The 12,660-nt window shown below is 36.7% G+C and overlaps 1 protein-coding gene across 4 annotated transcripts in view; it reads left to right on the top strand.

The window, feature by feature from the left end:
* Positions 1–12,660, top strand: part of PLD1 (phospholipase D1) — a 217,957-nt gene that overhangs the window by 180,653 nt on the left and 24,644 nt on the right. For all 4 annotated transcript variants that reach the window (XM_067034017.1, XM_067034016.1, XM_067034015.1 and 1 more), the window contains 2 exons: positions 128–241; positions 2,584–2,633. In XM_067034017.1, coding sequence (XP_066890118.1) covers positions 128–241; positions 2,584–2,633 — 164 coding nt within the window. The remainder of the gene's footprint in view (positions 1–127; positions 242–2,583; positions 2,634–12,660) is intronic.

Here is a 12,660-nt window from a genome sequence, read left to right as displayed (position 1 = left end):
ATAGAATGTATTGTAGGAAGCCGTTCACTCAATCTCCAAAACCATGTGAACTGCTTGACTGTCATTTTAAACTGTTACTGTGTCTTTTTGTGTGTGTGTGTGCAACTCTTTCCATCTGATTTTGCAGGGAAAGCCAGAGATACCGGGTTTATGTTGTGATACCACTTCTGCCAGGTTTTGAAGGAGACATTTCAACCGGTGGAGGAAATGCTCTACAGGCAATAATGCACTTCAACTACAGGTGCCAAAGTTATAAAATCCTCTATTTACAGCTTTCAATCAGTTATGCATGTAAGCTGGCGAAAGCAATGGAAATGTTTCTCCACATCTATTCAGTGGAGCATTGAACAGATGGACACTTTGCTTTATTTTGCTTTTGAATCTTGGCCTGTTTACTAGTTGATAAAATTCATATAGAGCCTAAAATCATAAATGGTAGGCCTAGGACACATGGCATGTATAAAAGAACTAAAATATTAGTGTCTCTTTTATACTCATTGCCTATCACATATATAGAGTGCTTGTCTCCATTTATGAGGTGTATATATACACACAATATACATGAATATAAAAAAGACTAATATTTTTGTTCTTTAATATATGTTAATATATTATAAATGGAGACAAGGACTTTATATAGATACAGATATGAAGTCCTTTATACATAATTAATTTTTAAAGATAATTTTTAAATTATCTTTAAGCCACCAGATAGTTATTGAGCTTTCCGTATCCTTTGCAGTAAGTAGATGAAAGAAAAAAATTAAATGCTTAAAATGGTATGATTTGCACATATTGGTTTATGATTTTTCTAGGCAGCAATCCTTCAGCAAGGTTGGTAATAATAGTCTCTGCCAGTAAGTGAAGCATGAAGGTTCTTTCCTGTCTCCTGGAATTTTAATTGTTTTCCCTACCATCACTTTGTTAAAATTTTAGGGAACGTGGTAAGTCCTGTTCTCAATATTCTAAGAAGCAGAGTTTCCATATTCACTCAAAAAGGCACATGAGACTTCAGACTTGGCCAGTGGAAGATTATGAGGGGGTGGTGAGAGGTGCTAGCTGGTGGGCGGGTGTAGAGAGGTGCTGTAGAAAGTGATGGAAAGGCCCCCCTGACGTTCTTTTTGGGTCACTTAGCTGAGAAGAGGTAAATGGACAGGCCTGGCATGAATCCAGCTCCCAATTATAAGCTCTGTGACCTGAAGCACAAAAGAGCCCTACTCAGGATCACACTTAATAAGTCAAAGCAAGGACTAGCGCCTGGATATTTTCTTTTAATATCCCCTGTTCGTGAGAACCACCTGTAGTTTCCCACCTTTCTAATCAAATTCTTTTGTGGAGGAGGGACAAATGAAGTCTTGCCCCAAACCCCCAGTGTGTAAAGCAGATAAGGGTTCAGGGCCTTGGTCAAATTGGGGCTGGGGGCTTAGATGCCCTCTTGCTTGAGTCCCCCTCCCTAGAGGCACCTCCTCAAGATCTAAGGTCCTCCAGGCACAGTTTAAGCACACCACTGTGGTGGAAATCTTTTTTTTTTAATCCTCTTGCTTCTTTCTGACTTTTTAAGCTTGTATCTTTCTGTCTGCCAGGGTTTCAAATAAGGTGTTTTGTTTCATCTGGGGTAATTTTGCCTCATTACAGTATGAGAGAACTTTAACTGTGCTTTGGTCTATACACTTGGATTGAAGATTTGCCTATTTCTAATATTATCTGATTTATAACATGGCAAACAAAGCTTTTCAAGTATTTAAGGCACTGACATAATGTTTAATTGGATTTTATCCACTTCATTTGCCATGCTAACATTATTTTTGGAATATTGTCGATTGTAATTATTTTCTGTAACTATTTTCTTGGGTTTGAACCAGCTGAATGAAATAACATGCTTTGCTTTTGTTCAGCAACCAAAACTATAACCTTTTATTATGCAAAAACATCTCTATTTTCTGGCATCATCTTTAATAATATCAGCATTTCCCAGGCATAACTGTACTTTTAATTACTTTCACAGAGCAAGCAGGTGGAATGTAGAATTTTTTGTCTCATCGGTCTTTATAATTCATCGACTATTATCAGAGTCTTGAGCAGCAAAATCATTAGTAGAGGCAGCTGTTTGAGACTATATTTTTCACTTTTAAGGGGTTTTCTCACTTTACAGAGACAGCTCAGGTATAATAGTTTCCTTAATTCCAGATTACTCTGCTAAGTTTGCCCTTTTCACCTCTGAAAGTAATATGATTCTGTAAGTATTCTTATCTATTGTGGCATTCTAAGTTTATCTTTGTAGTCACCACATTTTCTAAGTGGGAAAACTCATTCATAACTCATCTTTTAAAAATAGCATCTCTTTCTGAAATCTAAGATCAATTTTATAACTTTTCCATTTACGCACTTTAAAATAACTTGTCCCATCAATAACATTACAGAAGTGACATTCATATGTTTTTTTGGCTTTTAAAAAATCTATGTAGCATCTTCTCATAAAAGCACTTGCTCTATTTTTACTTGGATTAGGACTCTACCCCACAGATATTGCAATTGAAACCTTTGAAACCTCTATAATTATTTCTTTCCTTTACATATGTTCAGAACCATGTGCAGAGGAGAAAATTCCATCCTTGGACAATTAAAAGCAGAGAGTAAGTAACTGCTTTTCTTTTCCTCCGTGGTTGTTTTTGGTGACATATCAGTGATTCTTAATGTTTTCACAGTGTGGTTATAGGACTCTTCACAAAAGGTAGCCCACAAAATGCTTAACAGAAATAAATTACTTATTCTCATTAAATTGTCCAAACAGATGTTCAGATGAAGACATCACAGCATGAGCTGCATAGGTGATAAAAATGAGAGTATGTTTACAGTTTTTTATAATTTATTTTTATTTATTTATAATAATTGTTTTGATAAGAAGTGGAATTTGTAAGGCACTTCAGAATGACCCCTTGTGTATCTTCTCCTGCGATCCTTCACCACAGTCCTGGGGAGTAAGCAGGAAGGTGTCATCCCTGCTTTAAAGCTGAGGACACAGTCAACATCTATATACGTGGCCTCCTACAGATGCAGAAGTCCCAGGGTTCTCACATACTGTCATATTTAGGGAGGAAGACTAATTCTATAACCATTTAAACACCATAACACTTGACTAAATCTTCAAGGGTATTATGCTGGAGGTAAGTAAATAAGAAAAAAAAAAACCACAGTAATACCTTTTACTCCTGAAATTTTTCACATTTTCAAAGGCACTTTCTCAGATATCTTAATTGATCCTTCCACATAGTTCTTAGCTACAGTACATTGTAATTGTGGGTTTACTTACCCATATCTCTGTGAACTGACTCTAAGTTTAGCACATAGTAGGCACTCAATAATCTTTTATACCCTGAACAGTAGGTACAGAAAATTCCACAAGAACTAAGCTGAAGAAAGAACCCAATTTGTCTGACCTCCAGTTCATATCGGGTTAAGATTGTGAAAATTTGTAGGTCACATTAAAAAGACTAGATTTTTATCCAGAAAAAGACAAGATATGGTGTTTTATGCCACTAATCACTGATTGAACTCATCAAAGTGGTGTTTATATCAAAGCTCACTGACTGATGGCACGTGAGAGAAAATGGTGCCTTGGGAATGGATAAAAAGGTTATGTATGGATAAAACTGTGAAGAAGCATTTGAGGGGATATGGGAGCAGAAGAGTACAGGAAGGGTCAGATAATCCTAAGAGTTTCAACCCAACTCATCAGGAGGATGGAGCTGCCACAGGAAGGTCTGAAAAGTCAGGAGGAGCCACCGCAATCATATGATGCCATGTGGTGTGGCGTTCACATATGCTATACACCTCAATTGAGGTTTTTGAAAATTTTATTTTACACTGGGAGCCTCCTAAATGTGGTGCACTGGGTGATGTATCAGAATGTGGGGAGAAAAAATTAGGCCTTCCATGTATGTATATTTTTCCTTAAAAATAAAGAATTAGGGGCTTCCCTGGTGCCAGTGGTTGAGAGTCCGCCTGCCGATGCAGGGGACACGGGTTCGTGCCCCGGTCTGGGAAGATCCTACATGCCGCAGAGCGGCTGGGCCCGTGAGCCATGGCCTCTGAGCCTGTGCATCCGGAGCCTGTGGTCCAGAATGGGAGAGGCCACAACAGTGAGAGGCCCGCATACCACCAAAAAAAAAAAAAGAAAGAAAGAAAGAAAGAATTAGGACATTAGCAGGAATGGTATAGTAAGGATCCCCCCAAATCCATTCCTACATAAAAGCAACAAAAACACTAACAAAAATTGTCAAAAATCAACTTTTTCAGCACTCTGGAAATTAACCAAGGGCATGTAACAATCTGTTTATTCAAGAAAGACAGCAGAATCTTGGTAAAAGCAGCAAGCTTTTTAATTTGCCATATGCCCATCCCCTTCTCCTCATTCCACAGTAGCCTTGAAAACCAACTCCCCATCACTGTGAAAGAAAACCAACAGCCTAGCAGCCCCTGGAAGGAGCCAAATGGGTTTGAAGCTCCCATCCCCCAACAATTCTCAGAGAATTGTCCTAATTTGACCTGTCTGACAGTTTAAAAGACTTTAAAATGGCTAGTTTAACTATGTTCAAAAAACGAAAGGCAACAAATCTAAAGACTAAAGAGAAGTCTAAAAACAATTTCTCCCCAAATAGAGAGTATAAAAAAATAGAATTTTTTAATTTAAAATTTTTATTAATTTTTTTACATAAAAAGAACCAAATATGAATTGTGGAGTTGAAAAGTATAATAACTGAAATGAAATGTACATTGGAAGACTCAGTAGCAGATTGGAGTAGGCAGATGAATCAACAAACTTGAAGATAGGTCAATTGAGATTATCCAATCAGAGGACCAGAAAGAAAAAAGGATGCAGAAAAATGAATAGGGCATTTAGAACAGCCAAAACAATCTTGAAAAAGAACAAATTGGAGGACTCATGATCCCAATTTCAGAACTTACTATAAACCTACAGGAATAAAACCAATGTGGTACTGATGTAAGGATAGACCTATAGATCACAGGAATAGAACTGAGAATCCAGAAATAAACTCTTATGATTATGGTCACTTGAATTTCAACAAGGGTTCCAGGACAATTCAATGGAGAAAGAATAATCTTTTCAGCAAATGGTGATGGAACAACTGTATATTCACATGCAAAACAATGAAGATGGACCTCTACCTCACACCACATACAAAAAATAAGTCAAAATGGATCAAGACCTAAAATATAAAAACTGAAACTATAAAACTTAGAAGAAAACATGGGCAAAAAGCATTATGACCTTGGATTAAGCACACGTTTCTTGGGTTTATAACAAAAATATAAAAATGGATAAGTTGGATTTCATCAAACATAAAAGCTTTTGTGCTCCAATGGACACTATCAAGGAACTAGAAAAAAATGACAGAATGGGAGAAAATGTTTGCAAATCATATCTCTGATAAGGGATTCATATCCTGAATATACAAAAGAACATTTACAAGTCAACAATAAAAAAAAATCCAATTTAAAAATGGGCCAAGGATCTAAATAGACATTTCTCCAAAGCAGATACACAAATGGCCAATAAGCATATGCTCAACATAATTAATCATTAGGGAAATTCAAATAAGAGTCACAAGATACAACTTCATATCCACTAAGATGGATATAATTTAAAACATAAAAAAGATAATTATGAGAATATGAAGATATTGGAACCCTCATACATTGCTGCTCGTAATTCAAAATGGTGTGGGCGCTTTGGAAAGCAGTTTGGTAATTCCCTAAAAGTTAAACATAGAGTTACCATATGACTCAGCAATTCTCCATAGAATATACCCAAGAGAACTTAAAGCATATGTTCACACAAAAACTTGCACATGAATATTTCTAGCAGCATTGTTCACTATAGCCAAAAGGTGTAAAGAACTCAAGTATCCATTAATGGGTGAATGAAGAAACAAAATGTGTATATCTGTACAATGGAATATTATGTAAATCTAAAAAGGAATGTACTGATCCATGTTACAACATGGATGAACCTTGAAAATATTATGCTATGTGAAAAGAAGCAGGACACAAAAGGCCACATATTGTATAATCCCATTTTTATTCAATGTTTTTAATAGGCAAATCCCTGGGGGCAGGACAGTAGATTAGTCATTGCCAGGGTCTGGGGAGAAAGTGGAATGGGGAGTGACTTCTAATGGGTATGACATTTCTTTTCGGAGTAATTAAAATGTCTTAAAATTGGGTAGTGGTGATGATTGTACAGCTTCATGAATATATTTTTTAAAAAAACACTGAATTGAATACTTTAAAGAGGTGAATTTTATGGCGTATGGATTTTTAAATGATTTGGAAGTTTAAAAATAATGAATAAAGCTTTTAGGACTACATAATTTTTTTTTTTTTTTTTTTTTTTTTTTTTTTTTTTGCGGTACGCGGGCGTCTCACCGCTGTGGCCTCTCCCGTTGCGGAGCACAGGCTCCGGACGCACAGGCTCAGCGGCCATGGCTCACGGGCCCAGCCGCTCCGCGGCATGTGGGATCCTCCCGGACCGGGGCACGAACCCGTGTCTCCTGCATCGGCAGGCGGATTCTCAACCACTGCGCCACCAGGGAAGCCCAGGACTACATAATTTTAAACTTATCTATTGATGTGTGGTATTCAGTAATTTTTCACTAATGGTCTCCTCAATCTAAAAAATCTTAGAAAGAACTTTGGACATAAGACATGTACATCACCAATAATAAATAATTTCAGGGACTTACCTTGTGGTCCAATGGTAAAGAATCCACCTTCCAATGCAGGGGACACCAGTTCAATCCCTAGTCTGGGAACTAAGATCTCACATGTCGCAGGGCAACTAAGCCCGCACGCCACAACTATTGAGCTCACGTGCCTCAAAGAGAGAGCCCGGGTGCCGCAAACTACAGAGCCCAACGCCTTCTGGAACTCGCGCACCACAACTAGAGAGAGAAAACCTACACGCCGCAACTAGAGAGAAGCCCAAGCGCTGCAACGAAGAGACCATGCCTTAACGAAAAGATCCTGCATACCTCAACGAAGATTCCGTGTGCCGCAACTAAGAGCCAACACAGCCCCAAAATTAAGGAAAATAAATAAATTAATAATAATAGTAATAATAAATACTTTCAAAAGGTGTATCTAATTTTATCCAGGACATAGATTTACCAGAGTATTACCCTATCTCTATTTTCTAACAGTTTAAAATTAAACTGATAGTGAATGAGTAAGGTTCGAAAAGATATAGTGATTAAAAACAAAATTAGGAAAGCCATTCGGTAATGACAGTGACTAGTAAATATGCAAAGGTGAGGTTATAGGAGAATAAAAAGTCAGAACAAGCCTAATATTTAGTTTCTCAACCATAAAAATGTCCTGAACTTATTATAAAGCATTTTCTTTGGCTCTGGACCCTTTTCCTGCCTCTGCCTATTCTGGGGAAAAATTGGATTTTAACATAAGAAGTAATTTCAATGTTAAGCCCTCTTATGAAAAGAGTTCCCAGTACCCTGGGAACAAGTCAAAATCACGCATCTCAGTGGGGAAAATGTTCATTGAACATGGAAGAACAGATTAATTACATAATGCCCCTTTTTGAAGTACAATGTTGTATTGTTGGTTTTGTTTTTGTAAATGTATAGTGGATTTTAAATATATGAACTAACTAATCTCTAATTGAATAGAGAGCTGTAGTTTTTAGAAATAACAAAACTGCTGCTATGAATATGTTAAAATTCCTGAAAAGAAAACCAGCTGCGATTAGTGTATGATTTTCTGATACACTGATCTTCAGGGATTTAGTTAATTTAAAGCATTTCTTTATTATTTTTATAATTGTTGTGAATTATGGCATTTTAGCAGCCAATTTCATATAATTTAACACACGGTCTAGAGGTATTCAATCAGGATTAGAAACATACTTATAGGAAGTGCTTATTTAAGCAGCAAAAGCCTGTAACAACTCTTCAAGTCCTCTTTCACAAAGTGTCCGTATAAACATAGAGTCTATTGTATCAAATTTCTCATCTTTCGAGCTATCGATATATATGCACCAACGTTCACAACAGTTATGTCTTAGGGGCCTATATAAACCTCCAGATTCTCACATACCTCCATAGCATGTAAGTTGGAGCCCCTCATGATTCTTTTCTATCTATTGCTTCTTATTAATACCTGTCATGCTCCTGGCTTTCTTCTGTTTTCTTCAGAAGGCACTGTTTCAGTATATCCTCACACCACAAGTTAACATCACCAACTTTGTACCTGTTATTCATTGAGCCAGTTTCCTTCACAGAATAAAGTACAGTCAGACCTCTGTATCTGCAGTTTCCCCATCCACACATTCAACCAACCACAGATCGAAAATATTTGAAAAGGAAAAAATAAAAAATAAACAGAAATTTCCCAAAGGCAAAACTTGAATTTGCCATGTGCAGGCAACTATTTGCATAGCATTTACATGGTATTAGGTATTATAAGTAATCGAGAGATGATTTAAAGTGTACAGGAAGATGTGTGTAGATCATACGCAAATGCTATACCATTTTATATAAGGGACTTGAGTAGGGCAGATTTTGTTATCCTTGGGGTTCCTGGAACCAGTACCCTGCGGGTACTGAGGGACCACTGTACTGGCCAAAGTAATTTCTCAATTTGATTTGTCTTCTTCTCACTAGAGTGTATGGTGGCTCCATTCACCTCATGTGACAGGCCACACTTTAATTCATCAAAATGTCTGCTTTCTGGCTTGGAACCTTTGTTTTTCTTCTGGTCCCTGTGACTGGTACTCACGCTTAGCTTTCTTCCTAAAGGCATTTTTCATAAAGAAATAAAGATTTTTTTACCACTTCAGAAGAGCTATTTCAGGCACTTCCCTGGTGGTGCAGTGGACAGAAATCCGCCTGCCAATGCTGGGGGCGTGGGTTTGATCCCTGGTCCGGGAGGATCCCACATGCTGGGGAGCAACTAAGCCCGTGTGCCACAACTACTGAGCCTGAGCTCTAGAGCCCGCGAGCCACAACTACTGAGCCTGGGCGCCACAACTGCTGACGCCCACATGCCTAGAGCCCATGCTCCACAACAAGAGAAGCCACCCCAGTGAGAAGCCCGCGCACCGCAATGAAGACCCAACGCAGCCAAAAATAAATAAAATTAAATCTAAAACAAAACAAAACAAAAACTCCTTTAAAAAAAAGTTATTTTGTAGCAAGGATGAAGGAGTAGGTATGGACTGTGGGCTGTGAGGCTCGCCCACTAGTTGGAGTGTTGTTGAGACTCTACAGACCTGCTGTGAAATGGCACAAATCTGTGCCTTAGGAAATTACAAGTTATTATGTCTTAAGCTTTCAGGCTGCTAACAGCCAGTCAGTATCGTTAATCTTTAAAAAATATTTTTAAATAATTTCAAACTTACGGAAGAATTTCCAGAACTGCCATATACCCTTCATTCTGATTTCCCAAATGTTAATAATTTGCCTTCTTTGCTTTATCATTCTCTCCAGATAGATAGATAGACAGACAGACAGACGGGTGGGTTTTTTCCCTCTGAACCATTTGACAATAAGTTGCAGCCATGATGCTCATTTACTCCTAAATATATGTGTGTTTCTGAAAAAGCAGGACATTTTTAAAGCAACTATAGTTCAATATAGAAATTAACGAAATTAACATTGATATAATGCTATTATCTTGTTTGCAGACCTTTTTGAAATTTTGCCAATTGTCTTACTAATTAAGGTCCTTTATAGCAAAAGGGGGGGGAAATGTTTGTGTGTGTGTGTGTGTGTGTGTGTGTGGCCCAGGCTTCAATCAACAACATGTGTTGTATGTATCTTTATTTTCCTTTAATCTGAAATAATACCTCAATCTTTTTTTTTTTTTTTTTGGAGGATGGGAGGACTTTCATGATCTTGGTATGTTTGAAGAGTACAGTTATATTTTGTAGAATAGCCCTCAGTTTCGGTATATCCATTGTTTCCTCGTGATTAGATTCAGGTTATGCGTTTTCAGCAAGAATATCACAGAAGTGATGTGCCCTTCATGTACCATGTCAGGAGGAACATGGTGTTGATTTGCCCCATTACTGGTTATATTCACTTTGATCACTTAGGGAAGGTGGGATCTGCCAGGTTTCTCCACTATAAAATTACCATTTTTCCCTTTGTAATTAAATATTTCATGGGAAAACACTTTGAGTCTATATAGTAAATATTCTGCTTCTTATCAAACATTCACCCACTGGTTTTAGCATATATTAATGATTCTTCCTGGATCAATTATTACACTATGGTTCAGTTATTATTACTATATTTCTAAATGTTGATTTTTCAGTTCCATTGCTTCTTCTATATTTATTACTTTCTTCTAAATTTCTTAGTTGCAATTCTACTATAAGAAAGTTTTCCCTTCTTCCCCACTTATGCATTTATTCATGTGTGGACCTGTGGATTCTTATGTTATTCAGTGGGTAATAATTTTGATGATCAGCTTGCACAGATTTGGCCAGTGAGGGCCTTTTTAAGCTTGCTCCTATGTTCTTTGGACATGTTCCCATCAGCCTTTTTTTCTTACTGGCACAAGAGTTCCAGACCCATGTTGTATATTCCCAGAACTAGCCCTGCAATCAACCATTTCTCCAAGAAACCTAGGTTCTTTTAGTGGAAATTGGCATTTAGAAACCAAATTCTGGGTGCTAGATATGATCATTACTACTGGGATATTACTGCTTTAGGCCTTTTGTATACACATTATTATATATCTATCTATCTGTCTATTTATCTATCTATCTACCTATCCATCTATCTACCTATTAACTATCTGTCTCCATACTGATACTTATAATTCCAGTCCCATGCCACAGGATTCCTTCTATTATCTCTAATATGTATACTTCCTCAATCTTAGAATACACGAAAATCTGTAGTCCATACTACTATGAAAAATAAATCTCACTAGAATTCAGTATTTGTTTACAGTTCTTTTTGTCTTTAGCCTAGAGTATATGCTCAAAAACCAGTGTTGAAAATTTACTTGGATTATGTTATTAATTTGAAATACAGTTAGGTTCATTGCTTTAATTTGTATTTCATTTTAAGCTTTTTTTTCTCTGTCTTTCTTGATTAAGTGAGTGTAACAGACTTCCAATAGTCAGAACTATACAAAAGCCATGCATAGACAAGTGCCACTCCGCTATACTTCCTTTCAGTTTCTTCCCCACCCATCTTTTCCACCCTATTCCACTCATCCCCTATTGGTAAACAATTTTGTCAGTTTCTAAGTTATTCTTGCTGTGTTTCTTTTTGTACAAATGAGCAGATACATGTATATTTTCTTATTTCTCCCAATCTCTTTCATGAGAATAGCATACCACATATTTTCTTGTGCATTTGTTTTTTCATTTAACACTACATCCTGGAAATCACTCCATATCAGTTCATAGAGATTTTCATTCCTTTTTAGCTCTGCATAGTCTCTCATGTATAGATTTGCCATAGTTGATTCAATCATTCTCCTCTGTATGAACATTTAGGTTGTTTTCAATGTTTTTCAATTACAGTTATGCAATTGATAACTTTGTGCATATATGTTCTTATTTGTTTCAAGTGTATATTTAGGATAAGTTCCTAGAGTGGGAATGCTAGGTCAGTAGGTAAACATATAGGTGGTTTTGTTAGATATTGCCAAATTCCCCTCCAAGTTTGTACCAATTTGCATTCTCACCACCAATGTAAGAGAGAGCTTGCTTCAACCCAGTCTCACCAATAGAATGTGTTATCTTACTTTTGTTTTTTGCCCAATCTCATAAGTTAAAAAATGGTTTCTCAGTGTGGTTTTAATTTGCATTTCTGTTATTGTGAATGAGAATGTATGTCTTTTCAAATGTATCTTTTCGTGTGTGTGAATTGTCTGTTCTTGTCTTTTGCCTATTTTTCTGTCAAGACTTTGATCCTTTTCTCCCTTCAGTTATTGAGTTCTTTATATGTTCAGACTCAGTTCTTTGTCTGTAATGTATACTGCAGATACGTTCTTCGTCTTTGTCATTTGTCTTTTGTTTTTGCTTATTGTGTTTTGTGTCATGCAAATTTTTTTAATTTAGCCAACATTATTGATCTTTTCTTTTATTGGCTCTAGATACTTACAAGCCTTCCCTGAACTCAGGTTACCAGGAATTCACCCTGTTTTCTTCTAACACTTGTATGGTTTCCTATGCTTACATTTTCATCTCTGATTTATTTGCAGTTCTTATGATTGCTGGGAGAAATGTATATAATTTTTATCTTTTTCAAATAGCTATGCAATTGTACTAGCACCTTTCATTTAAAAATTCTAGTCCTTTATGTAAAAAGCTCTTTTCCTAGAGATGCAGCCTTTATCATATGCAAAATTTCCATACCTACTTGGGTCTGTTTCTGGACTTCCTATTCCATTCAGTGGTTTGGCTGTCTATTTATGTACCGGTTCTACACTGTTTTAATTATACAGACTTTATGGTATGTGTTAATATAAAATATGGGAAGGTTTATTTGTACATGGAGGAACCTCTGTATATTACCTATGAACAAACTTCTATCCAATATACCTAAATTTAATAGACACACTAGCATCAGCAGTAAAATAGAACACATCAGTAATACATGGAAA

Source organism: Kogia breviceps, chromosome 5, assembly GCF_026419965.1.
Source record: "Kogia breviceps isolate mKogBre1 chromosome 5, mKogBre1 haplotype 1, whole genome shotgun sequence".
Taxonomy (NCBI): domain Eukaryota; kingdom Metazoa; phylum Chordata; class Mammalia; order Artiodactyla; family Physeteridae; genus Kogia; species Kogia breviceps.
The sequence above is the reverse complement of the archived record's forward strand: the minus strand, read 5'-3'. Positions and strand labels throughout refer to the sequence as shown.